Source organism: Macaca nemestrina, chromosome 15, assembly GCF_043159975.1.
Source record: "Macaca nemestrina isolate mMacNem1 chromosome 15, mMacNem.hap1, whole genome shotgun sequence".
NCBI lineage: Eukaryota > Metazoa > Chordata > Mammalia > Primates > Cercopithecidae > Macaca > Macaca nemestrina.
Genome location: NC_092139.1, coordinates 94,111,498 through 94,139,418, shown reverse-complemented (window position 1 = coordinate 94,139,418; position 27,921 = coordinate 94,111,498). Strand labels below are relative to the sequence as shown.

Genomic DNA, 27,921 nt, shown 5'->3' with positions numbered 1-27,921 from the left:
CAAAGAAGAAAGGAGAAACAAGCCGTGATCTCACCACCCAGATCTTCATGCGTGGCCTGCTGCACCTATTGATGAAACTGGGGTCCAATGAAACATACTCCTCTGTAGCCTTTTTCCATGGTGGTATGGGAGCCCTTGCCAGTGGTAGCCAGCACTCTTCGGCAGCAGCATTTGTTGTTGTTGTTGTCATCACAGAGTCTCGCTCTGTCACCCAGGCTGGAATGTAGTGGCGTGATCTCAGCTCACTGCAACCTCCACCTCCCGGGTTCAAGCAGTTCTCCCTGCCTCAGCCTCCAGAATAGCTGGGATTACAGGCACCCGCCACCACACCCTGCTAATTTTTATATTTTTAGTAGAGATGGGGTTTTGCCATGTTGACCAGGCTGGTCTCGAACTCCAGACCTCAGGTGATCTGCCTGCCTCAGCCTCCCCAAGTGCTGGGATTACAGGCGTGAGCCACCACGCCTGGCCTGCAGCATCATTTTGAATAGCTGTGCAACAGGCTGCTACAGGGATTGCCATATTCAACTTCACATTCCCTATTGTTGGACACTTCATTTATTTCCAGTTTTACTGATGTGTATCAAGCATTGCCCTCATTCATGTTCTGGGATGTGTCCCCCTCATTTCTGCGCCATAAAGTCCTAGAGACACAAGGATTTTTGCAAAAGCCATGCACATACTCAAGATTTTTGACATATTGGATAGAGTTAAGATTTAAATCCAGGTTTGCAGCCTCTGAATCTGTGTTCTACCCACCAGTCCACACCCTTTCACCTTCCCCCATTCTCTTCACCTCACGCCCAGTCTGGTCTTCCTTTTGCTGCCTCATTCTGTTCTTCTTTCCCAAGTCACCTCTTAGTTGGGATGAAAGCATTTAGAACTAGGCCCTTGATCCTGGGGGTTCCCCACCATTCATCCTGTCAGGCCCCTGAGTTATAATTGGTAAGATCCACGTCATTCCGGTGGCTTGGGAAGAGTTTAGGAAGCAGGTTGAAGATGATGGTTATTCCATGGTAGCAGCAAAAAGTTGGAAACAACCAAAATGTCTGTCTTTAGGGGAATGGAAAAATAAGTGATGGAGGAAGGCTACACAGCTGGCAAAAAGAATGGGATATTGAGTGGCGAAAAAAACTATAGTGTATTTGTTTTACAGCTGCAGACGTGTGTGTGTGTGAGAGAGAGAGAGAGAAAGAGCAAGCACGAGACAGCGTGCTAACCCTTATTAAGAATTTACAATGTGTTGACTGGGCACAGTGGCTCATGTCTGGAATCCCAGCACTTTGGGAGGCTGAGATGGGCAGATCACTTGAGGTCAGGAGTTTGAGACCAACCTGGCCAACATGGTGAAACCCCGTCTATACTCAAAATACAGAAATTAACTGGGCATGGTGGTGCACGCCTGTAGTTCCAGCTACTTGGGAGACTGAGGCAGGAGAATCGTTTGAACCCAGGAGGCAGAGGTTGTAGTGAGCCGAGATCGTGCCACTGCACTCCAGCCTGGGCAACACAGTGAGACTCCGTCTCAAAAAAGAAAAAAGAACTTAGAATGTGCCCATGCTTTTCTAAGCACTTTCTTTGTATTAACTCATTTACTCTTCAGAGCACCCCAGTGAGGTAGGTACTGTTATCACTGCCAATTACAGAAGAGGAAATTGAGGCTCAGAGAGGTGAAGTAACTTTCCCAAGGCCACACAGCTGGGGAACAGCTGGCATTTGAACCCAGGCAGTCTGGCTCCCTGGTCTGCTCTTAACCACCCTACAGGAAAAGGTTACCGAGAGTGGTGTGCTCCACAGTGCAAAGGCTGAGTACCTGTAGGAAGCTGATGGACTGGCAGTGATGGACACATTGGCTTTTAGCTTTATCATTAGTGTTTTATTACTTTTTTTAGGGACAAAATTTTTTTTTTTTGAGACAGGGTCTTGCTCTGTTGCCCAGTCTGGAGTGCAGTGGTACAATCACAGCTCAGGCTCACTGCTTCCTCAACCTCCCGGGCTCAAGCAATTCTCCCATCTCAGCCTCCTGAGCAGCTGGGACTACAGGCACTTGTTACCATGCCCAGCTTATTTTTGTAATGGGGTTTCACCATGTTGCCCAAGTTGGTGTCAAACTCCTGAGCTCAAGCGATCCTTCTGCCTTGGCCTCCTGAAGTGCTGGGATCACAGGTGCGAGCCATTGTGCCTGACCTAAACTGTTGTTATTTTTTAAGCTGGAGAAGTCAAGAAAGCAGAATGTATGTACCCATGGTGTATACTGCTAGTACTTTCTTCTGACTTCTCACTGCATGCTGTGTTCCCATTGTACAGAGGAGGTATGAGGAGGCAAAAATGACTCACCTGCTGTCTCATAGTTGATGGGGCAGAGCTAGGTAGAGGCCAAGTTTCTCCAGTCTTTCCTGCTGCCCCAGTGTGGCTGAGCAGGGAACCCGCTCAGGCACCATCTGGGTCTGCCCTGCCCTCTCCAGCCTCTTCTCTCTCCCCAGGATTGAGCGGTCCACGGACCAGGTCATCAAGCCTGTTAACCTGGAAGCACTCTCCAAGTGGACTGGCCACATCCCTGGGGATGTGGTGCGGGACATGGCCCAGATCGCCCCCATGCTGGCTCAGCTCGGCTATGACCCTTATGCAAACCCCCCCAACTACGGCAACCCTGACCCCATTGTCGTCAATAACACACAGCGGGTGAGTGTGCACCTGTACTTGCGGAAGTGTGCTCTTGGGGATCTGGGGTTTTTGCAGATGTGGAAGCTCCAGCCACCTGAGGAAATGTTCAGTCTCTCGATTCCTGGTCATCTGATTTGTTTCTATCTGATGGACACAGTGAACTGCATGATTGCTTGGATTTCCGTTTTGCTTGGGCTACAGGGAAGCTCAAAGTCAACTGGTAGCTTATCTCTCATACTCTAACAGCAGGCCAGCTTGTACACTAATTTCATCTTATTTCTCTAATTTTATTTACACTTTTACCCCTATTTCCCTGGCTATTTGTTTATCTGTTTGTAAAGCACCTCAAGTCTTTGTTGAGAGGGGATATAAATAAATAAGATATTGGTCCCTTTCTTGCCTGATAAGGTTTAATGTTGATTTCTCAGACAAATGTGAGTTTGGGGCTGTTTACATTACGTTTAAAATTATCCTTGGTTAAGGTGGTGAAGGGAAATGACTTTTTTTGTTTTGTGTTGTTTTGTTTGAGACATGGTCTTGCTCTGTTGCCCAAGCTGGGTGCATTGGTGCAGTTATAGCTACTGCAGCCCCATACTTCTGGGCTTAAGCCATCCTTTCACCCCAGGCTCCTGAGTAGCTAGGACTACAGGTGCACACCATCATGCACAGCTAATTTTATTTTTTATAAAGGCGGGGTCTCGCTGTGTTGCCCAGGCTGGTCTAGAACTCCTGACCGTAAGGGATCCCCCTGCTTCACTCTCCCAAAGTGCTGAGATTACAGGTTTGAGCCTCCAGTGACTGACAAAATGCTTTTGAAGTGTTAAAGTAGGCTAATACCCACTGGGTAAAAGAACAGTTAGCACGTTGATGGCCTTGCCGTTACAGCTTCTAGTTTACTTGAAGTGCTGTGTTCTAACTTCCTTATAGGCAAATATTTGAAAATGGGACCGAGGCCTGAGGAAGAGCTTTCAGAGCCCTTACATCATTAAGACCCAGAGTCTTTAAGCTAAGCTCAGCATTTCTGAGCATGTGCTGATTTTAGGAAGTGAACAGTTCTTGTATTGAATCACAATGGAAAAAAGTTAATCGTCTCTTAGTTCCGTAACCCTTCAGTTGGCTCAATGAGAAAGTTTCTGTTTGGTGCTAGTAAGTCATTAGCGCCTGCCTCTCCAACACTCGCTCATCTCTCTTTAACAAAGAGAATTTAGTAACACTGAACTTTGGGGGCTGTGCCCTTGTAATTGAAGGGTAAGCTTTGTCTGTGGGTCTCGTGAGTTCCTCTTCCTCTTGACATTAGTTGATTTTGCAGACATCTATTTACGGAAATACTCAGAGATTCAATGTACGTACCCAGCCAACACTGACAGGTGAATGGCTGCAACCCAGATGTGGTTTGTTTTTTTTATTATAAATATTATTATTGATTTTTATTTTGTTATTATTCCTTCATAATAGTAATCTTTAAAGCCTACTTACGTGTTTTACATACTTTTATCTACCTATGGGTTGTACATGTATTATCATAATAAAAAATTAATTAACTGGATTAAAAAGAAGGTGGTAGTGATCTCACAATCCAGCCCCAGGTGCTTCTCAGAAGCAGAGGCGAGGACCGGCTGGGGACACTGCAGTAGTGGGCTGGGGTGTTGCTTACTTCACCGTTCTCAGCCAAGGGCCCAGCAGTGGCTCCTCTGGGGTCTCCTTAAAAGGTGGCTGGCTGCCTCTGGCTTGCCCCAAGCTATGGGTCAGAAGTTCCTAGAGTGAGGCCTGACTTTATGTATTTTATAAAACATAAATAATTTTCATGAGCACTGGTGGTTAACATCAACTGTTTGGAGCTTTTTGTGTTTGTTTATTTAAAATAGAAGCTGTCTCTCACTTTCATGCCAAGAGGCTTCTTGCCTGGGGCGGCCAACACGTCCTGGCAAGTGCTAGATCCCTGGTTTAGTTTTTGCCATAGCTTGGCTGTTACTGCGAAGATAAGTCCTCTCACTAAGCCCTGTGAGTGTGCATGCATGCCTGTGTGCTTCTGTGTGTGCTGTGGACCCTGTGTGTTCCAATAATGGATCCTGGGACTCAGTAAACGCAGTGGCTAAAAGGACATCTATGCTGATGAAATCGTCTCTGCCTGCACCGCCCATATGGTAGCCACTAGCCATGTGTGGCCACTGATCCTGTAAAGGGAGGCTAGTCCAAAGTGAGAGGTACTGTTAGTGTAAAATACACACTAGATTTTGAAGACTTAGGACAAAAAAACAAGTATGCAATGTTTCTCATTAGTCACTTTTATGTAAATTACATATTGAGATGTTCATATATTAGATAGGCTGGACATGATGGCTCATGTCTATAATCCTAGCACTTTTGGAGGCCAAGGCAGGCAGATGGCTTGAGCCTAGGAGTTTGAGACCATCCTGGGTAACACGGTGAAACCTCATCTCTACTAAAAATACAGAAAATTAGCTGGACATGGTGGTGCGTGCCTGTAGTCACAGCTACTCAGGAGGCTGAGGTGGGAGAATCACCTGAGGCTGGGAAGTGGAGGCTGCAGTGAGCCGTGATTGCACTACTGCACTCCAGCCTGGGCTATAGGAGTGAGACTCTGTCTCAAAAAAAAAAAAAAAAAAAGCTATATCAAATTAAATAAAAGATATTATTAGAATTAATTTCCCTTGTTTCATTTTATTTTTAAACATGACTACTAGCGGAAAGGCCTGAAATGTTCTGGTTCTAACTTCAGGGCCTTTGCTCTGTTGCCTCTGCCTGGAGGGCTTTTTCTTCTGAGCTCAGCCTACCTATTTTTCCTTGTCCTTTGGGTCTCAACTCAAAGGTTATCTATTTCAAGAGGCCCTTTTTATTTTTATTTATATTTTCTTAGAGACAGGGTCTCGCTCTGTCACTCAGGCTGGAGTGGAGTGATGTGATCATGCTTCACCGCAGCCTCAACCTCCCGGGCCCAACCAATCCTGCAACCAAGGCTGCAGTAGCTCCAGAGTAGCTGGGACTATAAGTGCATGCCACCACGCCCAGCTAATTTTTAATTTTTGTAGAGATGGGGTTTTGCTGTGTTTCCCAGGCTGGTCTCAAACTCCTAGACTCAGGTGATCCTCCTGCCTTGGCCTCCAGCAGTGCTGGGATTACAGGCGTGAGTCACTGCACCTGACATGAGTCCCTTCTTGACCATCCACTCAAAAGAAGCCCCCTGGTTACTCCTAATCACACCTCTTGACTGTACTTTCTTCACAACAGTTCCCATGGTTTGCTATGTCCTTGTTTATTTGTGTTTATTGTTTCTTGTGTGTTCATCTGGTGCCTCCTCTAGAACGGTAGCTCTAGGGAAACAGGAATTTCAATTATTGGTTAACATTGTGTCAACCAGACACAATACATAGAATAATGCCTGGAAGAAGAGGAGCTTAATCAATGTTTGATGGATGGAGGGATGGATGGGTTGGTGGTGAGGTGGATGGGTGGATGACTAGATGTGCTGGGAATGACAAAATTTTATTTTTTGGTCATTTTCATAGTAGTGATACTTCTTTTTCTCTTCCTTAGGTCTTGAAAGGGGACTATAAAACACCAGCCAATCTGAAAGGATATTTTCAGGTTAGAAACCCCAAGGAGAATTCCGAATTCTGTCTTTCTCAGCTATACCTCCAGCTGGCTGTATACCCTTGGATGTGTCACTTCTCTACTCTGGTTAATGGTTTTCCCATTTTAAAAACGGGGATGCGGGCTGGCTGCCTGTAATCCCACCACTTTGGGAGGCTGAGGCAGGTGGATCACAAGGTCAGGAGTTCAAGACCAGCCTGACCAACATGGTGAAACCCCATCTCTACTAAAAATACAAAAATTATCCAGGCGTGGTGGCACACACCTGTAATCTCAGCTACTCGGGAGGCTAAGGCAGGAGAATCGCTTGAAGCCAGGAGGCAGAGGTTGCAGTGAGCTGAGATCACGCCACTGCACTCTCTAGCCTGGGCAACAGAGCGAGACTCCATCTCAAGAAAAAAAAAAGTGGGGGGTGCTGTGGTGATGTGGGCTGGACTAGAGGGTCTCTAAGCACTGATCCGGCTGGGGCCACATCTCAGTGGCCCTTCTGTCAGGGAGCAGCCTTTCACTACATCTTCTGGCTTGAATGCAGTTGGAGGGACTTTGTGGGGACTTTTTTCTTGGGCTTTCTTTCTTTTCTTTCCTTTTTTTTTTTTTTTTTTGAGACTGGAATGCAGTGGTGTGATCATGGCAGCTGCAGCCTCCTTCTGGGTTCAAGTAATCCTCCCACCTCAGCCTCCCAGGTAGCTGGGACTACAGACACACACCACCATGCCCGGTTAATTTTTGTGTTTTTTTTTGTAGAGACGGGGTTTTGGCATGTTGCCCAAGCTTGAGTTGTATTATTTATAATAAACAGGTAGCAGTTAGTAAAGTGTGCTCCTGTGTCCTTTGAGCTGTTCTAGTGAATTATCAAACCAGAGTGGGGGTTGTGGGAACCTCCAGATCTGTAGTTGGCTGGGAAGAAGTGTGGATAGCCTGCGCGCCCCATTGCAGCTGGCATCTAAAGTAGGGCAGTTTGGGAACTGAGCCCTTAATCTATGGCAGCTGATGCTAACTAAGTCTGGGAGTCGGTGTCAGAACTGAACTGAATTGTTGAACGCCCAGTTGGTATCCAGATAATCAGAATTGGTCACTGATATTGGAAAACACCCATAAGCCAACATCTGAAAGATTAAAACTAGGTCTGCCACACAAAGCTCTGGATAGAAAAGGCTTCCCAGCAGAGGGAACCGTGAACACCTGAAAGCGGGGAGGGTAGCCGAAACCTCTGGAATGCATATGCACTTTTGCATTCGTTGCAGTTATATTTTTGTTTGTTTCTATCCCAATGTGATTTACAGGAATGTTCATTACCGTTTTAATGTTCAAGCTGCCTTGTTTTGCTTTCTTAATATTTTCCTATCTTTTGAGTTTCACCGGCACCATTTTGGACAGCTACGTAGCGTTCTGTGGAATGCATGTGTTACCATTTACTAAACAGCTTCTTCAAGACCATTTCCAGTTTTTACGACATCCAGAATGACATTATGTGCACAGTGGAGGACAGTAGGGAGATGAGGGTTGGAAATAGAGGCTTGACACAACTTACCTGCAAGGCAGCCCTCCTGAGCGTGGGGGTATGCCGTTCCTTCGTATTTTGTTCCTAAAAGCAACAAAAACCAGTCCCAGGTCAGCTAGACATCTTGCATACGTCATACACTGCAGGGAAGTATAAACTGCCCTAACCCTTTTTGTTTGTTTTTTGTTTTTGAGATGGAGTTTTCCTCTTGTTGCCCAGGCTGGAGTGCAGTGGTGCAGTCTCGGCTCACTGCAGCCTCTGCCTCCCAGGTTCAAGCCATTCTTCTGCCTCAGCCTCTCAAGTAGCTGGGATTATGGGCACTGGCCACCATGCCCGGCTAATTTTTGTATTTTTACTAGAGAAGGGGTTTCTCCATGTTGGCCAATCTGGTCTCGAACTCCTGACCTCAAGTGATCCACCCACCTCGGCCTGCCAAAGCTCTGGGATTACAGGTGTGAGCCACGGCACCCAGCCAAGATACCCTTATTCTTTCAGAGATTCCAAGGGTTTGGGGAGCTGTGTGCCAGGAACTGGGGACAGTGACCAAATATTTATTATTACACCACAGCTGAAATGCCATCGTGTAGAGTCCTTTCCTGGCCACCGTTTTTGAAATAGCACAGATACTGATCACTCATAGCAGCCTGTCACATTGCGCGGGTTTGACATTATCTTGCATCTGTGCATGTTCAATACGCTTTTTCTCCAACTTGAACGTAAGTTCTGTGATCCTAGGTTTGGGTCTGTCACACTCACCATGCTATCCCAGCACATGGCACATAGTAGATGTACAGTAAATACTCCATGAGTAAGCATGTGCATGCCTCAGTGATGCTGAGGGGTGACCCTCAAGACAGTGAGGCATCCCCCACCTGGCTGTGACCCCTTCCTCTGTGTATTGTCTTTCTCCAGGTGAACCAGAACAGCACCTCCTCCCACTTAGGAAGCTCGTGATTTCCAGGTAAGCCTGTGGACTTCACTGGGGGTTCCCGCTGCTTCTGGGTGGCCCCAGAGCCACTTTTCTGAAAAGCCACTTTTCTGTCCTTCCAGAGCCTCCCTGGGGGAGTCATGTCCACTAGGGTGGGCTGACCCAGCCCCATCAGAGGTTTCCATGGTGACAGACTGGGGATGCTATTTATAGAATCAAGGCTTAGTCTTCTAGCTCTGGATCAAGGACAGGGAGAGGGATTAACGCTGAACCAACCAGAAAAAGGTTTGTCTGACACTGGGGACGGGGCAGGAAGGACCCCTATGATGGGGGACGGGGAGATTCCGGAACCATTTCTGCACAGAATGCTGTCTGCCAGTCTGGCTTCTACAAACAGCATCAGCGTTGGGCCACAGCAATTAATGTTCTAATAACAGTCACAAGCAGTTATGTTCTAAGAATAACCCCCATGGCCATTGGGCCAGGTACTGGTCCTGTGTTACTCATTTAACCCTCAGCATCCTTGGGAGGCAGATGACATGATCATTCCATTTTACAGAAGAGAAAACCAAAGCACAGAGAAGGGCTTTGACTTGCCCAAGGCTACACAGCCATCAAGGGACAGACTTCCTCCCAGGTTTGCTTCTAGTGAATATTTTAAGTGCACATTTATCCATCCATATTCTACTAAGGGGTGGGGAAAGGGAATTTTTGAACTTGGCAATTCAAAGATTTAAGAACTCCAGGTTTAACTTCCTTCAGCCCCTGTTTTCTTCATCTGGAGAATGGGGATTCATCATTGCCCACCTCTGAGGTTGGCCATAAGATGGCGTGAGCTGGCCCAGGTGGGAGTGCTTGGAAACTGTGAAGTGCTGGGCCCTCGCTGTGGACTTGGGCACTGGAGTTAAGGCTGCATGAGTGAGCTCGCTTCCTTCTGTCCCCCAGCCTCTATGATCAGGTTCAAGAAAACCTCGAGAGAGGTTATTTTACATTGAAACACAGCTTCCAGCTTGGACTCTTATTTTTAGTCTCTTCATCTATTTTTAAACAATTGGCATGTGTTTTAGTTTTTCTTTCAATTTACTTTGCTCCAATCTGCAAGGTCTCTGTCATTATCAGGGTTCCCATCTTGAGTTGCACTAAGATCCCAGAGTTTTTGTTTTTTGGGTGTTTTTTTTTTTTTGAGACAGTCTCACCCTGTTGCCCAGGCTGGACTGCAGTGGCACGATCTCGGCTCACTGCAATCTCCACTTTCTGGGGTTCAAGTGAGTCTCATGCCTCAGACTTCCAAGTAGCTGGGATTACAAGTGTGCGCCACCACACCCAGCTAATTTTTGTATTTTTAGTAGAGATGGGGTTTCACCATGTTGGCCAGGCTGGTCTCGAACTCCTGGTCTCAAGTGATCTGCCTGCCTCAGCCTCCCAAAGTGCTGGGATTACAGGCATGAGCCACTGCGCCCACCCAAGATCCCATAGTTCTATTCCAAAAAAGAACCCTGTCATGAAAAACAGCTTTCCTCCCTATCATTAGTAGACTCCTGGACCTTCTCATTGACAAAGGCAGATTTGTTACTTGTTTTACTGTTTAAATGAGATACCATATACACGGCGCTTTAGCTGATCCTGGATACAGAGTTGGTCTTGAACTAACATGAATCCTGCCCTTGCCTCCAAGAATTCATCAGTATTTATCACATAATCACTGTCGTTTGCTCTGTATCCATAAGAAAAGTGTATATTTGAGGTCAAGTGGATGCAAGATGAGATGTGGGGAAGAACCCAGGAAACGTTTTTAAATTTAAACTCTCGCTGGCCATCTGGGATGCATTCGTAAAACCTTACATGCTTATGCGAATGGATGAAGACAGTATGTTCTGCAATCACATGTATAAATATAAATGATCTATTTCAGAATTGTTACTCTGAGTCTAACACAGTCTTCCCCCCTTTCAGATCTCTGCAAATGAACTTCATTGCCAAGAAGAGAAGAAACTGCATTTAAGTGGAAATCGGACCTCTAATCCAAGCATATTGCTTGCTATTAATCGCCAAAACAGGACTGCTGATGAGGAATGTATTTGCATATGTTTGCAAAAGCTGAATCATTGAAAATGTACCTTGAAACTCTCTATCTTTGGACACGCCAGGGTAGAGAACGAAGGGTATGGAAGTAGTCCGGCTTTTGAAACTTAGGTATTTTATATTTTTCCCCTCAAGAACATTTTTTTAAGAGAAAGATTTGCCATCCTCCTTAATTTGCAGGACTGCCTTGGTGGCTTTGTTTGCTGGGACAAGGCCCACAAACTGTGCCTCTCCTATTGACCCTTACTTTGAATTCAAAGAATCTATTTAAGAATTTAATATATGAGGCTTTCTTTGATTCCTCCTCAGTTCTACCTAGTTTCACAGAGAAAAAAAATACTCTTTGAATAAAGTGAACAGGGGCTCATTTGTTTATGCCTTACTTTACTGAATGAATAGGGTTTTTTTTTTTTTCTTTCCATACTGGATTTTGTCAGGGAGATTTGTGATAAGCAAAAAGCTGGGGAATATAGGTGCATGTAAGGCACAGCCAAATTCTTGTGTTGGGATCCCCAAGGCCACCCCCAGAATCGATGATTGGCTAGAACTCAGAATTCAGAAGAGCTATTATCCTCATGGTTATGGTTTATTACAGCAAAAGGATGCACATTAGAATCAGCAAAACAGGCTGGGCGCAGTGGCTCATGCCTGCAATCACAGCACTTTGGGAGGCAGAGGCAGGAGGATCACCTGAGGTCAGGAGTTCAAGACCAGCCTGGCCAACACGGTGAAACTCCGTCTCTACTAAAAATACAAAAATTAGCTGGGTGTGGTGGTGTGCACCTGTAATCCCAGCCACTCAGGAGGCTGAGGCAGGAGAATTGCCTGAACCTGGGAGGTGGAGGTTGCAGTGAGCTGAGATCGTGCCATTTTATTCCAGCCTGAGTGACAGAGCAAGACGCCATCTCAAAATAAAATCAGCAAGAGAAAAAGGGGCACAGGGCAGAGTCCAGGAGAGACCAGCCTCAAGCTTCCAGTTGTCCTCTCCCAGTAGAGTCTTACAGACACGCTTAATTTTCCCAGCAATGATATGTGACACCACATACTAAATATTACCAGCCAGAAAGCTCACCCTAGCCTTGGGGTCTAGGTTTTTATTGCATGTCAGTCACATGGGGCAATCACATGACTTTTTTAGTTATGTAATCACCCGCCGCTCCAGAGGTCAAAATGATACAGCATGGCCCAAGGTCCCCACCGTAAACCACATTATGAGCACAAACTATCTGGCCTGGTATGGCCCAAGGCCTGAGGTATATAAAGACACCCCTATTTGGGAGGATATTCGAAGGACTTAGAGGTTATCTCTCAGGAGCCCATTAAGGCCAGTTTTTTCTTTGAGATGTGCTGGGTTTGGATACTTCAAGCCTGCTGAGTTAACCCTTTATAGCAGTCACCAAATGCTGAGGGACAAACTAGGCCTACAATAAGTTTGTATCTTTAAGGGTTAAGGTGTTTTGCCCATACCTCCTTGCCTTATATCTCATGATAATATGAGGTTTTTGGAAGGCAGTGACTTATTGTGGCTTGGAGCATGGGTTTTTGGAGTCAGTCTGACCTCCTGGCTGTATGGCTTGAGACTTTGTCTCTTCATCTATAAAATGGGGAAGTTAAAAGTTCGTTGTGTGTGTGTGTGTGTCTGTGTGTGTCTGTGTGTGTTCAGACAGAATCTCGCTCTGTCACTCAGGCTAGAGTACAGTGGCGTGATTATAGCTCACTGCAGCCTCGGTCTCCTAGGGTCAAGTGATCCTCCCAGCTTAGCCTCCTGAGTAGCTGGGACTACAGGCATGTGCCACCACACCTGGCTACTTTTTATTTTTATTTTTACTTTATCTTTTTTTTTTTTGTAGAGACGAGGTCTTTCTATGCTGTCCAGGCTGAACTTCATGGTTTTATTGGGGATGGCTAATGGATGACGGTGGTGGTGGTCCTTGGTACCAGATAAGCCCTCAGTGTGAAGCAGCTCTTATCTCTCCTGTCTTGAGACTGCTCTGGAATGGTAATTAGGCTTTTTTGAAGGTGTGACCCTTTTTGTTCATTTCTTCAGCAGTTACTTATTATTTTTAAAATTTTTGACACACAGTCTCTGATAAATGATCATTCACCAATCACCGATTACTCTCCTTGCTCTGTTAAGTGTGACACTGTCCCTTTGAGAATCTGGTGACAGCTGTGCATCCCCTCCCCCACACACACCAAAAAAAACCATTTATGTCTGGTTCCAGGAATTACCTTTTATGAGAAGTCCATCCATGAAGACCCTGGATATTCAGAGAGCTTCCTGGGAAAACACTGAAAGAAAATAAAGAGGCTGGGCCTGGTGGCTCATGCTTGTAATCCCAGCACTTTGGGAGGCCAAGGTGGGCAGATAACCTGAGGTCAGGAGTTCGAGACCAGCCTGGCCAATGTGGCAAAACTCCATCTACCAAAAATACAAAAATTAGCTGGACGTGGTGGTGCATGCCTGTAGTTGCAGCTACTTGAGAGTCTGAGGCAGGAGAATTGCTTGAACCCAGGAGGCAGAGGTTGCAGTGAGCCAAGATCACACTATTGCACTCCAGCCTGGGCAACAGAGCAAGACTCCATCTCAAAAATAAAATAAAATAAAATAAATAAAATTTCTGTCTCTAGCCCCCAAGTGGTAGCACTGGGTCTTGTTCCCTGAAAAAAACTAGGCTCAGAATCCACTCTCATTTCATCTCCTCTGATTTGATCTGAAAAGATTTTGTTTAGAGTACTACATGAATATATTGTAAAACATGGGACAATCAGAATTCATGGTAAGAAGGCAAGGGGCTCTATTTGTACCTCCTCTCAATATCTCCTTTCTTCCCTAAAGGTAATGCTACCATTTTCTGTTTGTACATAGTCTTCCAGACTTTAAATTTTTGAACATATAAATATTATCATCTTAAAGATGTATGGAAAAAACCATTTTGAGTAGGTTATTCCAAAATGTAATTTAAGAGATTGTTCTGCAGGATTGTTTGTTTGTTTGTTTGTTTTGGAGACAGAGTCCCGCTTTGTTGCTCAGGCTGCAGTGCAGTGGCACAAACACAGCTCACTGCAACCTCTAACTCCTGGGCTCCAGCAATCCTTTCACCTCAGCCTCCTGAGTGGCTGGACCATGACACGGGGCTAACTTTCTATTTTTTGTAAAGAGGGGAATTACTGTGTTGCCCAGGCTGGTCTCAAACTCCTGGGCTCAAGCAATCCTGCCTCAGCCTCTCAAAGTGTTGGGATTACAGGCGTGAGCCACCGCACCTGGCTCCTGGAGCGTTTCTGAAGTGAACATGTGCTGATCTAACACCATGCCTTTTACCAGCTGCCTGTTCTAGAGCAAACCATCTTTTTTTTTTTTTTTGAGACGGAGTCTCGCTCTGTCCCCCAGGCTGGAGTGCAGTGGCGCAATCTCGGCTCACTGCAAGCTCCTCCCAGGTTCACGCCATTCTCCTACCTCATCCTCCTGAGTAGCTGGGACCACAGGCGTCCGCCACCACGCCCGGTTAATTTTTGTATTTTTAAGAGACGGGGTTTCACCGTGTCAGCCAGGATGGTCTTGATCTCCTGACCTCGTGATCCGCCCGCCTCGGCCTCCCAAAGTGCTGGGATTACAGGCGTGAGCCACCGTGCCCGGCTGAGCAAATCATGTTTTTTGAGCATTCCACTTTGGCTAGGCCCTTAGGCTGTTAGCAGTTTTCATTGCTACTAGCAAAGCTGCAGTGGACGTTCTCCTGCACATATAACCCCTTGGTGCCACTGTATGAGTGAGTCTCTGCAAAATGAGAAGTAGAATTGCTAGGGTGAAAGGCACACATATTAACTTTTTTGATTAATTCCACCCATGTACCCTGATTTGGGCAGAATTTTAATCTTACTGTGAAATCAGGGCTTTGTTCTAGAGTCTTTCTTGGGGGTTCCATGGAGCAGTGGGTCAGCCGTCACTTGTACCCTGGCGTATCCTCTGTCCAGCTTGGGCAGCATGCATCATCCATTCTGATTCCTTAATTTGCCATATGTGAAGGCATGGTAATCTATACATTACTTGGGTGCTATTACTGTATATAACTAGCTTTGGAGTCAGAACTAGTGTCTCATCCTGGCTCTACCACTTTCCAACTGTGTGACTATGGCCAAGTGACTCCACTTCTCTGAGCCTCAGTTTTCCTCTTCTGTAAAATGGGGGTAAACAGATAAGAACTGTAGGGGGATCTCAGGGGATGGTTAAGAGAAATCCATGAGATAAGCAAACACATTATCTAGTTTAGTAAAGCTAAGCAATGAAGACTTACAGCCCCATGGTGAAGGCTTAATAAATGGTAGCTATAATGATTACTATTACTATTGTGAAATAAAAGATAGGTTGTGATGAACCAACCATATCTTCTCATCAGGATTTATGTTTGTCCAACTGAGAGCCAGCCATTTGTAGTCTTGACCTGGGGTTGGAGAATGGTCTTCTGCACATGTGCCAGATGGACTGAATTAGATCTTCACCCTCGTTAGCAGCCGCCAACCTGGTTGAGCCATCCAGGGCCTCAAAAGCACGTGGCAATTTTTCATTAGGGGGAAAAAAAACTCAACCTATGTCTACCCAAAGAATAAATCCTTTACCCCTCCAGGGTAAGGGATGGACAGCTGATGGAATTACAGACCCAGGAAACTTATGGTCACCAGTCATTGGGTAGCAGAGGACATCTAGTCTCATTCATTGTTCCACTTGTCTCTTGCGGCACAACCAAGCAGCCCCGAGCTGAGTGACTTAAAGCAACTTGTTTGGTTTTTTTGAGACAGAGTTTCACTCTTGTCACCCAGGCTGGAGCGCAATGGTGTGATCTTGGTTCACTGCAACCTCCACCTCCTGGATTCAAGCAATTCTCCTGCCTCAGCCTTCAGAGTAGCTGAGACTACAGGCGCCTGCCACCACACCCAGCAAATTTTTGTATTTTTAGTAAAGATGGGGTTTCACCATGTTGGCCAGGCTGGTCTCAAACTCCTGACCTCAGATGATTCACCTGCCTCGGCATCCCAAAGTGCTGGGATTACAGGCGTGAACCACCACGCCTGGCCACAACTTGTTAAATCTCAGTTCTAGCCAGGTGCAGTGGCTCATGCCTGTAATCCCAGTATGTTGGGAGGCCAAGGCAGGAGGATCACTTGAGCACAGAAATTCCAGACCAGCCTGCACAACATGGTGAAACCCTGGTCTCTAGAAAAAAAAAAAAAAGATAGCTGGGCATGGTGGCATGTGCCTGTAGTCCCAGCTACTGGGGAGGCTGAGGTAGGATCACTGGAGCCTGGGAAGTGGAGGTTGCAGTGAGCTGTGATTGCACTACTGCACTCCATCCTGGGGGGACAGAGTGAAACCCTGTCTCAAAACAACAACAACAACAAAAAACACCTCTCAGTTTTGGGAATTAACTAGAGTGAGCTGGTGGTTCTCTAGTCAGATGGCAGCTGAAGGTTTCTTCATTCATTTGTCTGGTACCTGGGCTGGGATGGTTGGAGCGTCTAGAGACTTAATGGGATATCTGTTATCCATGTAGTCTCTCTGCATGGCTAGACGGGGCTTCTTCAGGACATGGCCATCTCAGGGTGGTTAAACTTCATACATGGTGTTGGCTTCCCCCTGAACAAATGTCTCAAGAGTCCAGGAGTTCAAGACCAGCCTTAGCAAAATAATGAGAACTTGTCTCTACAAAAAGTTTTAAAAATTAGCTCGAGCTGGGCATGATGGCTCATGCCTGTAATCCCAGCACTTTGGAAGGCTGAGGTGGGCGTATCACCTGAGGTCAGGAGTTCGAGATCAGCCTGGCCAACATGGTAAAAATCCATCTCTACTAAAAATACAAAAAAAAAAAAAAAAAAAAAAAAAAAACAACTAGCCGGGTGCCAGTGCGATGGCTTACACCTGTAATCCCAGCACTTTGGGAGACCAAGGCGGGTGGATCATTTTGAGGTCAGGAGTTCAGGACCAGCCTGGCCAACATGGTGAAATCTCTCTACTAAAAGTACAAAAAAAATAGCCAGGTGGTAGTGGCGCATGCCAGTAATCCCAGCTACTCAGGAGGCTAAGGCAGGAGAATCGCCTGAGCCTGGGAGGCAGAAGTTGTGGTGGTTAGCTAAGATTCTCCAATCTGGGTGACAGACTGAGATCCTGTCTCAAAACAAAACAAAAGATTAGCCAGGTGTGGTGTCTCACGCTTGTAATCCCAGCTGTTCGGGAGGCTGAGGCAGGAGAATCACTTGAGCCTGGAAGGCAGAGGTTGCAGTGAGCCGAGATTGTGCCACTGCACTCCAGCCTGAGTGATAGAGTGATACTCCATCTCAAAAAAAGATATATTAGCTGGGCATGGTGGCAAGCACCTGTAGTCCCAGCTAATTGGGTGGCTCATGTGGGAGGACCACTTAAGCCCAGCAGGACAAGGCTGCAGTGAGCCTTGATTGTGCCACTGCCTGCACTCCAGCCTGGGTTGACAGAGCTAGACCCTGTCTCAAAAAGCAAAAAACAAACCACCACCACAACAGAAAACCCATCAACAATTGTCCACAGTTATCCTTAAAAAACAATTGATCAGCCTCAATCATGGGTCAGCAAATGGCTTTCAGATCTCTGGGATACATTGATGTCACCAGAACGTTCCCTTATCTTCATTTTGGGGTAGAAAATGAAAACATTTCTTTCATTTACTATTTAAATTAAGAGGCTGGGTCACCCAAAAACTCAGGTTTCTTTGAGGGTTTCCCCAGCCTCTTCCTTGGGACCAGGGACAACTGCCCTACCAACGGAAGTGTTCCAGGCCTCTCCAGACCCCACATCTGGGCCCAGAACCAGGAGGACACCTCTTACCCCTATCCTCAAAATTGGCCTCATTCTGTGTTCTAAACCAACACTGCTCAGGATAATTAACAGTAAGAATTCCATTCCTGCTGGATGTGGTGGCTCACACCTGTAATGCCAGCACTTTGGGAGACCTAGGTGGGCGGATCACCAGAGGTCAGGAGTTTGAGACCAGCCTGACCAATGTGGAGAAACCCTGTCTCTACTAAAAACACAAAATTAACTGGGCACGGTGGCACATACCTGTAATCCCAGCTACTCAGGAGGCTGACCAGGAGAATCCTTGAACCCGGGAAGCAGAGGTTGCAGTGAGCCGAGATTATACCATTGCACTCCAACCTGGGCAACAAGAGCGAAGCTCCATCTCAAAAAAGAAAAAAAAAAAAAATTCGATTTCTTCAGACAGAACCCCTGGCTCCACCCATCAGTCCCTTCTCCAGTCCTTTCATGAATTTGGAGTTTTTTTTGATACTGAGTCTTGCTCTATCACGGCTGGAGTGCAGTGGCGAGATCTCGGGTCACTGCAGCCTCCACCTCCTGGATTCAAGCACCTCTCCTGGCTCAGTCCCCTGAGTAGCTGGGACTACAGGCATATGCCACGACGCCCAGCTAATTTTTGTATTTTTGATAGAGACGGGGTTTCGCCATCTTGGTCAGGCTGGTCTTGAACCTCTGACTGCAGGTGATCCACCCACCTCAGCCTCCCAAAGTACTGGGATTACAGGCATGAGCCACCACACCCTGCCAAGTCTGGATTATTTTGATCTAATCTTGCTTCCATTTCCAAACAATAGCTGCTTTTTTTTTTTTTTTTAATGGGTTGTTTATTAACTTTTTATTTTGAAATAATTATAGACTCATGTGAAGTTGAAAAAGTAGTGCAAAGGGTTCCATGTATCCTTCACCTGGCTTCCCCCAATGCTGATCTTATGCAACTGTAGTGCAATAGCAAAACCAGGAAATTAGCATTAGTAAAAACGGTTCAGTAGACTACAAACCGTATTCAGTTTTCGCCATGTTTACATGCACTCATTTGTGCGTGCTTATGGATTTAGCTAAAGTTCAAAACCATGCATTTCAGGGTTTTATTTCCTTTTAGCAACAGAACCCTCCATATACCCCTTATATGCCCATAGAGACAAATCAAATCACATGTAAAAACTCAATCTGTAAAGCAAACATGGGCTGGGTGAGGTGTCTCACACCTATAATCCCAACACTTTGGGAGGCCAAGGTGGATCACTTGAGGCCAAGAGTTCAAGACCAGCCTGGGCAACATAGCGAGACCTCATCACTACAAAAAGATCTTTAAAAATTAGCTGAGTTTGGCTACTATAGCCTGTAGTCCAAGCTACTTGAAAGGCTGAGGCAGGAGGATTACTTAAGCCTAGGAGGTTGAGGCTGCAGTGAGCTATGATTATGCCACTGCACTCCAGCCTGGAAGACAGAGCAAGACCCTGTTCCCCCTCTCCCCCATCAAAAAAGTGGGTATTTTAATGAGGACCCCATCCCTGCACCAAAAAACAAAACAAAACAAAACAAAAGGGCCATTTTGATGAGGACCCCATCCCTGTCCCAAGCATCAACTATTTCTCTCTGAAGTACTTTTATCATTGTTAAGGTTTTGTATTTATTTTCCTGCTGGGTTGATTCAAATTGATTTTATTCAACAGGCTACAAACTGCATGAGTGCAGGAATCATTGTTTTTCATTGTTTACCATTTATTCCCAGTCTACCATGCCCAGCATGTTAAGGTTGTAGAAGCCAGCTTCCAAGATGGCCCCCAGTGAACCTGGCCTCCTGGTATTCACCCCCACTTTGGCATGTTTTTCCTTTGTGCACTGAATAGGGTTAGGGTTCCAGATTAAATACAGGATGGTAGTTAAATTTGAATTTCAGATAATTTTTTAGTATTTTGCAATATTTTACGATACATACAAATACTGTTATTCATTGTTTTATCTAAACTTCAAGTTTAATTGGGCATCCTATATTTTTATTTACTACATCTGGCAACCCTATATAGGGCTGAATGTGTAACCAATAAGATATTGCAAAAATGGGCCAGGCGCAGCCAGGTGCAGTGGCTCACGCCTGTAATCCCAGTACTTTGGGAGGCCGAGGCGGGTGGATCACGAGGTCAAGAGATCGAGACCATCCTGGCCAACATGGTGAGACCCCATCTCTACTAAAAATATAAAAATTAGCTGGGCATGGTGACGCACACCTGTAGTCCCAGCTACTCGGGAGGCTGAGACAGGAGAACTGCTTGAACCCGGGAGGTGGAGGTTGCAGTGAGCTGAGATTGTGCCACTGCACTCCAGCCCAGTGACAAAGCGAGACTCCGTCTGAAATAAAAAAAAGAAATGGGCCAGGCGTGATGCCCCATGCCTGTGATCTCAGCACTTTGGGAGGCTGAGGCAGGTGGATCGCCTGAGGTCAGGAGTTCGAGAGCAGCCTGACCAATATGGTGAAACCCCGTCTCTAATAAAGTGGCATGTGCCTGTAGTCCCAGCTACTCAGGAGGCTGAGACAGGAGAATTGCCTGAACCTGGGAGGCAGAAGTTGCAGTGAGCCGAGATCATTCCAGCCTTAGTGACAAAGCAAAACTCAGTCTAAAAAAAAAAAAAAAAAAAAGGCAGGAATGACAGTGTGACTCCAAAACTAGGCCATAAAAGACCCTGTGGCTTCTGCCTTGTTCTCTCTTGCTTTGCTTATTTTGAGGGAAGCTAGCCACTATGTCATAAGGACACTTGGTAGCCATATGTAGAGGCTCACATGGCAAGAAACTGAAACCTGCCAACAACCAGCACCAGTTTGCCAGCTATGTGAGAGAAGCACCTTGGAAGTTAGTCATTGAGCCCTGGTCAAGCCTTCAGATGACTGCAACCCCATGAACGACCCTGAGTCAGAACCACCCAGCTAAACCACTCTCAAGTTCCTACCAAAAGAGATTATGTGAGATAATGTTTACTCGTGTTGCAAGCTGCTACATTTGGAGGTAACTGTTACACTGCACTAGATAACACATAGGTACTCATTAAATATTTGTTCATGACTAAATGAATAAATGACTGATGAAGGCTGTGGTTTCTCCCCTTACTGTGTTTTGCGGATATGTGATTTACAGATAACACCCCAAGCCTATGGAACCTCATGTTCCAGCTTTCTATATAAGGATAGTCTTCACGAATTCTTGAAAAATAAATAGGGTAGAAACCATCTGTAAGAAACATTTAGAGGGAAACCAAATTGCTAATCTCAGCTGATCTGGGTTCTCAATTCTGCCAAGTTCAGGACACCATATATATATTTTGGGACAAGATGCAAAATAAGAATAAGCCATGTGCAACTGTATAATGTCACTGTCCTAGAAAAAGTACATGTGCTAGTCTTTAAATATATCAGCTTTGAAATGCCACTTATGGATTGTTTCTATGGTACCAACCTATTTAAAGTCGTAACTGAGCGAGGATTTTTTTTCCCCAAATCTTTTGTAGGCAATATGGAAAGTGTGCTGTATGGCATAGGCTGTAGAAATAAGAGGATAGGAATGTGGACTCTGGGGTTATAACAAACTACCTTACAAGGTTGATGAATCAAAGCGATGATGTCTGAAGAGTTTGGCTCTGTGGCCCTGAACACACAGGAATCATGATGTGTGACCCTATGCATGCTTTTGCAAAGAAAGCACCTGCCTGGGTGTTTGAGCTCCTGGGTTTCAGGCCTGGCCCTGTCCTTAAACTCACTGTGTGGTGCTGGCACCTCCCCTCTGCCAGGGCCTCCCCCACCGCCTCAGCTGTGAAAGGAGAGGTATAGACCCATGAGTGTTGCAGAGCCCTGCCAGACTCCTCCTGCCCAAGGAGCCTTGTTGCTTGGTAACCCCTTCTGCAAAGGCCACATGTCTAAGCACCTCATTGGGAATGCAGAAATGAGTGTGGATGTTCCCAAATCTCAAAGCAATGTTTTTGTTTTTTCCCCCCTGGGAAATGACATGGGATCACGATAGATATGAGACCTTGAACCTAAAGCTCTGGCTGCCTTGTAAAACTTTTCCTTGTTTTTCAAAGTGTGGGCATTTGATCCCAGAAATCCTGAAAAACCATGAATTTTTGAGACTGAAAGGGGTATGACATTGGGTTTTTAAAAATGAAGGCTGGCGCAGTGGCTCACGCCTGTAATCCCAGCACTTTGGGAGGCCAAGGCAGGCGGATCACGAGGTCAGGAGTTCGAAACCAGCCTGGCCAACATGTTGAAAACCCATCTCTAATAAAAATACAAAAAGTAGCAAGGCATGGTGGTGCACATCTGTAATTCCAGCTACTCGGGAGGCTGAGGCAAGAGAATTGCTTGAACCCAGGAGGCATATGTTGCAGCGAGCTGAGATCATGCCACTGCACTCCAGCCTGGGTGACACAGTGAGACTCTGGGGGGAAAAAAAATAAAACAAATAAAAAAACAAATATTAGCTGGGTGTGGTGGCATAACGCCAGCTACTCGAGAGGCTGAGGTGAGGCATGAGAATCACTACAGCTGCACCTGTAATGCCAGCTACTCGTGAGGCTGAGGCATGAGAATCACTACAGCTGCGCCTGTAATGCTAGCTACTCGTGAGGCTGAGGCATGAGAATCACTTGACCTTGGCACTTTCTAAGATTACAGTTTTGTATAAAGCATGTCTCTTTATGCGGGTTTGTCTAATGTATCCTCATGATTACATCCACCTCATGATTACCTCATGACTCTGATCACTAAATCAGAGCCTGCACTCTTAACTACCCCATGAAAGTCCACAACGTTCCCTTCTTCAGAAGCCACAGAGTGAGTTCCACTTGGTGACATAAATCCACTAGCATCAGTCCCTCATGATCAAAGTAATTGCAGCTCCATAAAATCTGCTGTAAAGCCATAAACATAGCTACAGAAAAGCCAAGCTTATATATGCTTTTGACTTTTGAGCCACAAACAGATTTATACATTCAGGCACAGGCTAAAAACACTTTTTTCCCCCTTTGTTTCCCTTACTCTGCTCCTGGCGGGCCTTGTAGTCTGTTAGACCCTCTCTCCTGGCCTTAAATGCTAAAACCACATATCTTTCTTTTTCTGTTTCTTTCCTGAGTATATACTATGTGTCAGGCACAATGATTCTACATGTCACTAGGAATACAGAGATCATTAAGACATAGACACCATTCCTAAGCAGCCCACATTTAACTGGGTACACAAAAATCGTTGTTTTAATTCTTAACAACTACTTGACGGTAGACTTAAGTATATGACTCCAAGTCCCGTGCTCCTTTTACATTCCAACAATTGCCTCTTGGATCTTTTCATCACATAGAGCAGAGAGAGAAAAATTAAGCAAAAATTAACAGCTAACACTTTTTGAGCAGCTACTGTTACCAGGTACGGTTTTCATTGCCTACAGTTTTATCTTATTGAATCCTTAACCATTTTGCCGAAGAGAAAACAGGCTTAGACGTAATGACTTGCCCAAGGTCCACAGCTGCTAAATTGCAGAGTCAAGGTTGGAACTCCAGAGCCTGTGGACACTTAAATGTCTACACGGAGTCCCTGGGCTAGTGAGGGCTTCCCAGGGAGGGCCCATGACTGTTCTGCTCATTGTATCACATTGGCCTAGCAGCACAGGTGAGGGGCACTCACTATATTTTAATTCGATCAGTGAATACATGAATGAATGAATTTACCAGCCTGCTGGAAACGAAGAGAATGGAAACATCTCCTGGAGAGAATACTTGGGAACTCTAGAGTTTGCCCATTCATTCCTTCATTCCCTCTTAAACTCCTTCATAAAGGCCACTGCCCTGTGCCCACGAGAGCGTCAGAGACACAGGAGTCACAGTCTTGACCTTCATTATTCCCATTTGAATGTTGTGTCCCAGGCCCCTTATTGTCTCACAGTATTTACCACAACTACCCTATGGGCTAATCCTAAATCTCTTATTTTACAGATTTACACTCTCAGTGGCAAAGTCTCCTTAGGCCAAGGTGGCTCAGCGGATTCCACATCAGTCATCACAGGCTGAGCGTCGGACTACAAAGCAGGCGCGGCAGCGAGGCCGACTCCACGGGAAAACCACTCCCCAGCCATTCTAGACCTTGCAAATCCACCCCTCCTCTCTAAGATCCCAGCCGGCCGCTCTACAGCCATACCCGCCGTAGCGTTCCACGCTGCCGCGGCAGCCAGTAGGACATCCGCTGTCGACTAACGTCATTTCCGGCGCGCCAGCCACGCTGCATCCGGGTTCTGGCGTAGGAGCGGCGGTCTTCTCGCGCGGATTGTGAAGCTGAGTTTTGGTACGCTGGACCCTCGGAGAGGTGAGCGAGGCTGGCTACGAGGGGACTCAGCGCCAGTGGGAGTAGGGGCGAAGGTTCGGGGAAGGCGAGCTGCGGTCCAAGCCGTTGGGGTGTGGGGAGGGGAATCCATTTCGTAGACAGCTCTGCCGAGGCACGGAGAGGGGCGGTGCTGCTTGGGGTCTACTGGAATTTAGGGCTTGGGTACAGTTAAGAACCTGAGCCTCCTTCGCCAAACCTAGACAGCAAGAGAGAGACAAGCCCGAGGCCTGACTTCTAGCTCTCCTGAGTTTGAGCCCTATGAGCAGTGGAACCTAAGGTAAGTGACTAACTTCTCTGAATCTCCTTTTTCTTCTCTGAAACATGAAAACTAACGGTACCTACTTTGCAGAAGTGTCTTGATGCGGACAGTTGATAATCGGTCTCAAGCGACCAGCATGTACCTAGCATCTACTGATGAGGGCTTCATAACTTGTGACTACTCACTCAGGGCTTATTACCACCTACTATGCCCACGGAGGCAGTGGTATTATTTAACCTTATGTATTTGAGAGTCCCCACCTTTTCTGAAAACCCCTCTGTCCTAAACACTCCTGGAAGAGGTTGGGACCAGCTGCATCCAAACAGTGCACCAGTGAGTAGAAGAGGGCAGAGATAACGTTTTGCCAGAGGTGACCAGAGTTGGACACTGCCTGTGGAAGTAGTGAACTCCGTGTGCCTTAAGGCCGCTTTCAGCAAGACAAGAATCACAAGTGCTCTCACCTGTTGAATGTATTATTGTGTAGTGCACCATGCTTGGCGCTTCGCGTGCATTTAATTCTCATACACTGAGTATCTGATAGAGTTGAATTTGAACTCAGGCTTCGATTTTAGCGTGCCAGATTTTAGAATCACTTTGCTAAGTTTACACCCTAGTGCCATAATAGTAATGATGATTGTGATGGTTAATACTGAGTGTTAACTTGATTGGATTAAAGGATAGGAAGTATTGATCCTGGGTGTGACTATGTGGGTGTTGCCAAAGGAGATTAACATTTGAGTCCGTGGGTGGGGAAAGGCAGACCCACCCTCAATCTGTGTGGGCATAATCTAATCAGCTGCCAGCACGGCAGGAATATAAGCAGGCAGAAAAATGTGAAAGGAGAGACTGGTCTAGCCTCCCAACCTACATCTTTCTCCATGCTGGATGCTTCCTGCCTTCCAACATTGGACTCCAGGTTCTTCAGCTTTGGAACTTGACTGGCTCTCCTTGCTCCTCAGCCTGCAGACAGCCTATTGTGACACCTTGTGATAGTGTGAGTTAATACTTAATAAGCTCCCCTTTATATATATATGTCTATTCCATTAGTTCTCTTCCTCTAGAAAACCCTAATACAATGATTAACCTAATCATGGGACTAAAGTAGAAGCTGTCGTTTCTTGAGCACTTATTTTGAACTCATTGAATTTGCCTTATAAGCATTCTCTAAGGTTGGTATAGTAGTTTATCCCAATTTAAGAAATACAGCTGAATTTGCTCACCCAGCTACCATGAGGTAGATTCTCTATATCAATCCCTGGCCATCTGACTATTAAAATAGTGTTCATAATTACTACAGTCTTTCAGCTCATCAGAAGAAATTCATGTGAGGAAAACTGAAAATGTTGTTTCATCAAGTAATGTATTTCAAAAAAGCATGTTCTAAAAAAAATCACTCCTAGGACCACCAAGGATCCAGATATAATTCTTTCCTCAGTAATAGAAAAAAGAATCTGGGATCTAAGAAGATAGCCACTCATTTTCTAAGGCAATAGTGTACAAAATAACCTATTTAGTTATTTTTGTGTGGTTTGTGTATGTGTGAATATGTGTGATATTTATGATATTGGCTAGGACAAGGAAATATATACTTTTAAAGAATCATAGATGGTTGGGACTAGTATTTTGTTCACCTGTTTTAGTACTGATTGTTTTCTAAAAGTAGGTTTTTAATATTTTCTTTATTGAATAGTAATGCCAATTTTAATGGACTTTGAATTCAGAGAAAGTTCTGAAGGCAGCAAGGAATAGAGACTCACAAGGAATCCTCCTACTGCTGCCCCCAGAACTTATGGCCTGTGCCCTTTTTGTCTCTTTCTTTAGTGACTGGCCATGTCATTGTCCCACTTGTACCGGGATGGGGAAGGCCGCATTGATGATGATGATGACGAGCGGGAGAACTTTGAGATCACTGACTGGGATCTCCAGAATGAGTTCAACCCCAACCGACAGCGCCACTGGCAGACCAAGGAAGAAGCCACCTACGGGGTGTGGGCAGAGCGAGACTCAGATGATGAGAGGCCCAGCTTTGGAGGCAAACGGTACTGCCTGGCATGGGGGCTGCTTCACCTTGCTTTAGGGAAGAGGGGGAAGATGGGCAGGGAGTGGAGGAGATACCCTGATAACTATACTTGTCTCCTGGCCTTGTTGAGACTGTTAGCTGTGACATCATCTCGAGAGGTCTGGTTTCCTCTTTAGGCTAGAGTGCTGCTCTTCCACTTTTTTATCTATTCTATTCTATTCTATTCTATTCTATTCTATTCTATTCTATTTATTTATTTACTTATTTATTTATTTATTTATTTATTTGAGACACTGTTTCACTCTGTTGCCCAGGCTGGAGTGCAGTGACATAATCTTGGCTCGCTGCAACCTCCACCTTCCGGATTCAAGTGATTCTCATGCCTCAGCCTCCCGAGTAGCTGGAATTATTGGCACACGCAACCACCTCCAGCTAATTTTTGTATTATTAGTAGAGACGGGGTTTTGCCTTGTTAGCCAGGCTGGTCTTGAACTGCTGACCTCAAGTGACCCACCCGCCTCAGCCTCCCAAAGTGCTGGGATTACAGGCGTGAGCCACCATGCCTGGCCTCACTGATTTAATTATCAGTGTTTATTGAGTGATTACTATGTATTAGGCCTGTGCTGTAGACCCATTCTTGCCTTCCTGGAGCCCAGACTCTAGAAGATGGAAATAGGCATTTGAAACTTGTAACTGTGATATAGGACACGAGGGACATGAGGACATGAGGGAGAACACATTTTAGGGCATTTCACCTATTCTGAGAGGTCAAGGAAGATTTCTATGGAGAAAATTGACGCTTAAGCAAGCTGATATGACTGACAGTAGAAGGTAACTAGGGTGGTAGAAGAGGTCTTAATATGCAAAGGCCTTTGATGGGAAGCATCATGGTATCCACAAGGATATGAAAGGCTTGGGGGCTGGAGCAGAGAGGGGGAAGGGTAGCATAGTGTGTGTGATAGAGAGGGTGTGATGTGGGGCTGGGTTACGTTTTGAGAAGACCCTTTTGCTGGTGTGCTCAATAGGCATGGAGCCACAGTGGAAGACTGAGGAGGCCAAGCCAGTGGTCCCTGCGCAGGTAGTGGAGTAGTGGAGGTACTGGTCTAGGATAGTGGTGGGCGATGTGGATTCAGGCTGTGTGTCTCCTCCCCAGCACAAGGTTATATGTGCCCTGGCTGAACCTCACTCGACCAGGGTGTGCCAGGTTGGGGTTTTTTTCCTCCGATGAATGGCCCCACCTGTGGCCTCTAGGCTCCATCCTATTGAGAGTGTGCCTTTTTCTTTTTCTTTTTCTTTTTTTTTTTTTGAGATGGAGTCTCGCTGTTTCGCCAGGCTGGTGTACAGTGGTGCGATCTCGGCTCACTGCAACCTCTGCCTCCTGGGTTCAAGCGATTCTCCTGCCTCAGCCTCCTGAGTAGCTGGGACTACAGGCGCCCGCCATCATGCCCAGCTAATTTTTGTATTTTTAGGAGAAACGGGGTTTCACCATGTTGGCCAGGATGGTCTTGATCTCTTGACTTCATGATCCACCTGCCTCAGCCTCCGAAAGTGCTGGGATTACAGGCATGAGCCACCACACCCAGCTGAGAATGTGCCTTTTTCAAAGGAGGCTGGGGGAGAAAGAGTATAGAGATTAGTTCAAACTGCTCATCCACA

The 27,921-nt window shown here is 45.9% G+C and overlaps 2 protein-coding genes and 1 long non-coding RNA gene across 15 annotated transcripts in view; 2 read left to right on the top strand and 1 right to left on the bottom strand.

Annotated features, from left to right (window-relative positions):
* LOC105495718 (tyrosylprotein sulfotransferase 2) overlaps positions 1-11,156 on the top strand; it is a 63,392-nt gene extending 52,236 nt beyond the window's left edge. For 5 of the 7 annotated variants that reach the window (XM_011765463.2, XM_011765462.3, XM_011765459.3 and 2 more), the window contains 4 exons: positions 2,484-2,682; positions 6,220-6,270; positions 8,690-8,738; positions 10,659-11,156. In XM_011765463.2, coding sequence (XP_011763765.2) covers positions 2,484-2,682; positions 6,220-6,270; positions 8,690-8,731 — 292 coding nt within the window. In that variant the 3' untranslated portion in view covers positions 8,732-8,738; positions 10,659-11,156. Of the gene's footprint in view, positions 1-2,483; positions 2,683-6,219; positions 6,271-8,689; positions 8,739-8,827; positions 8,991-9,264; positions 9,343-10,658 lie in introns of all 7 variants that reach the window. The other 2 variants (XR_011614019.1, XR_011614020.1) reach the window with 2 other exon arrangements.
* LOC105495719 (uncharacterized) lies at positions 71-23,878 on the bottom strand. 5 transcript variants are annotated; one of them, XR_011614024.1, is made up of 5 exons: positions 23,804-23,878; positions 17,872-17,967; positions 13,020-13,079; positions 7,808-7,861; positions 71-216 (listed from the first exon to the last, which is right to left on the bottom strand). It is a non-coding gene; the product is annotated as an uncharacterized lncRNA (long non-coding RNA). The 5 variants fall into 5 exon arrangements; XR_011614023.1 differs by having other exon boundaries at positions 17,872-17,992; positions 23,804-23,854; XR_011614022.1 differs by lacking the exon at positions 23,804-23,878 and adding an exon at positions 23,338-23,797 and having other exon boundaries at positions 17,872-17,992.
* Positions 23,831-27,921, top strand: part of LOC105495713 (tuftelin interacting protein 11) — a 20,247-nt gene continuing 16,156 nt past the window's right edge. The window contains exons 1-4 of one of the 3 annotated variants that reach the window (XM_071080316.1): positions 23,831-23,968; positions 24,187-24,263; positions 25,205-25,239; positions 26,067-26,284. In XM_071080316.1, the coding sequence (XP_070936417.1) occupies positions 26,076-26,284 (209 nt within the window). In that variant the 5' untranslated portion in view covers positions 23,831-23,968; positions 24,187-24,263; positions 25,205-25,239; positions 26,067-26,075. The remainder of the gene's footprint in view (positions 23,969-24,186; positions 24,264-25,204; positions 25,240-26,066; positions 26,285-27,921) is intronic. The other 2 variants (XM_071080315.1, XM_071080317.1) reach the window with 2 other exon arrangements.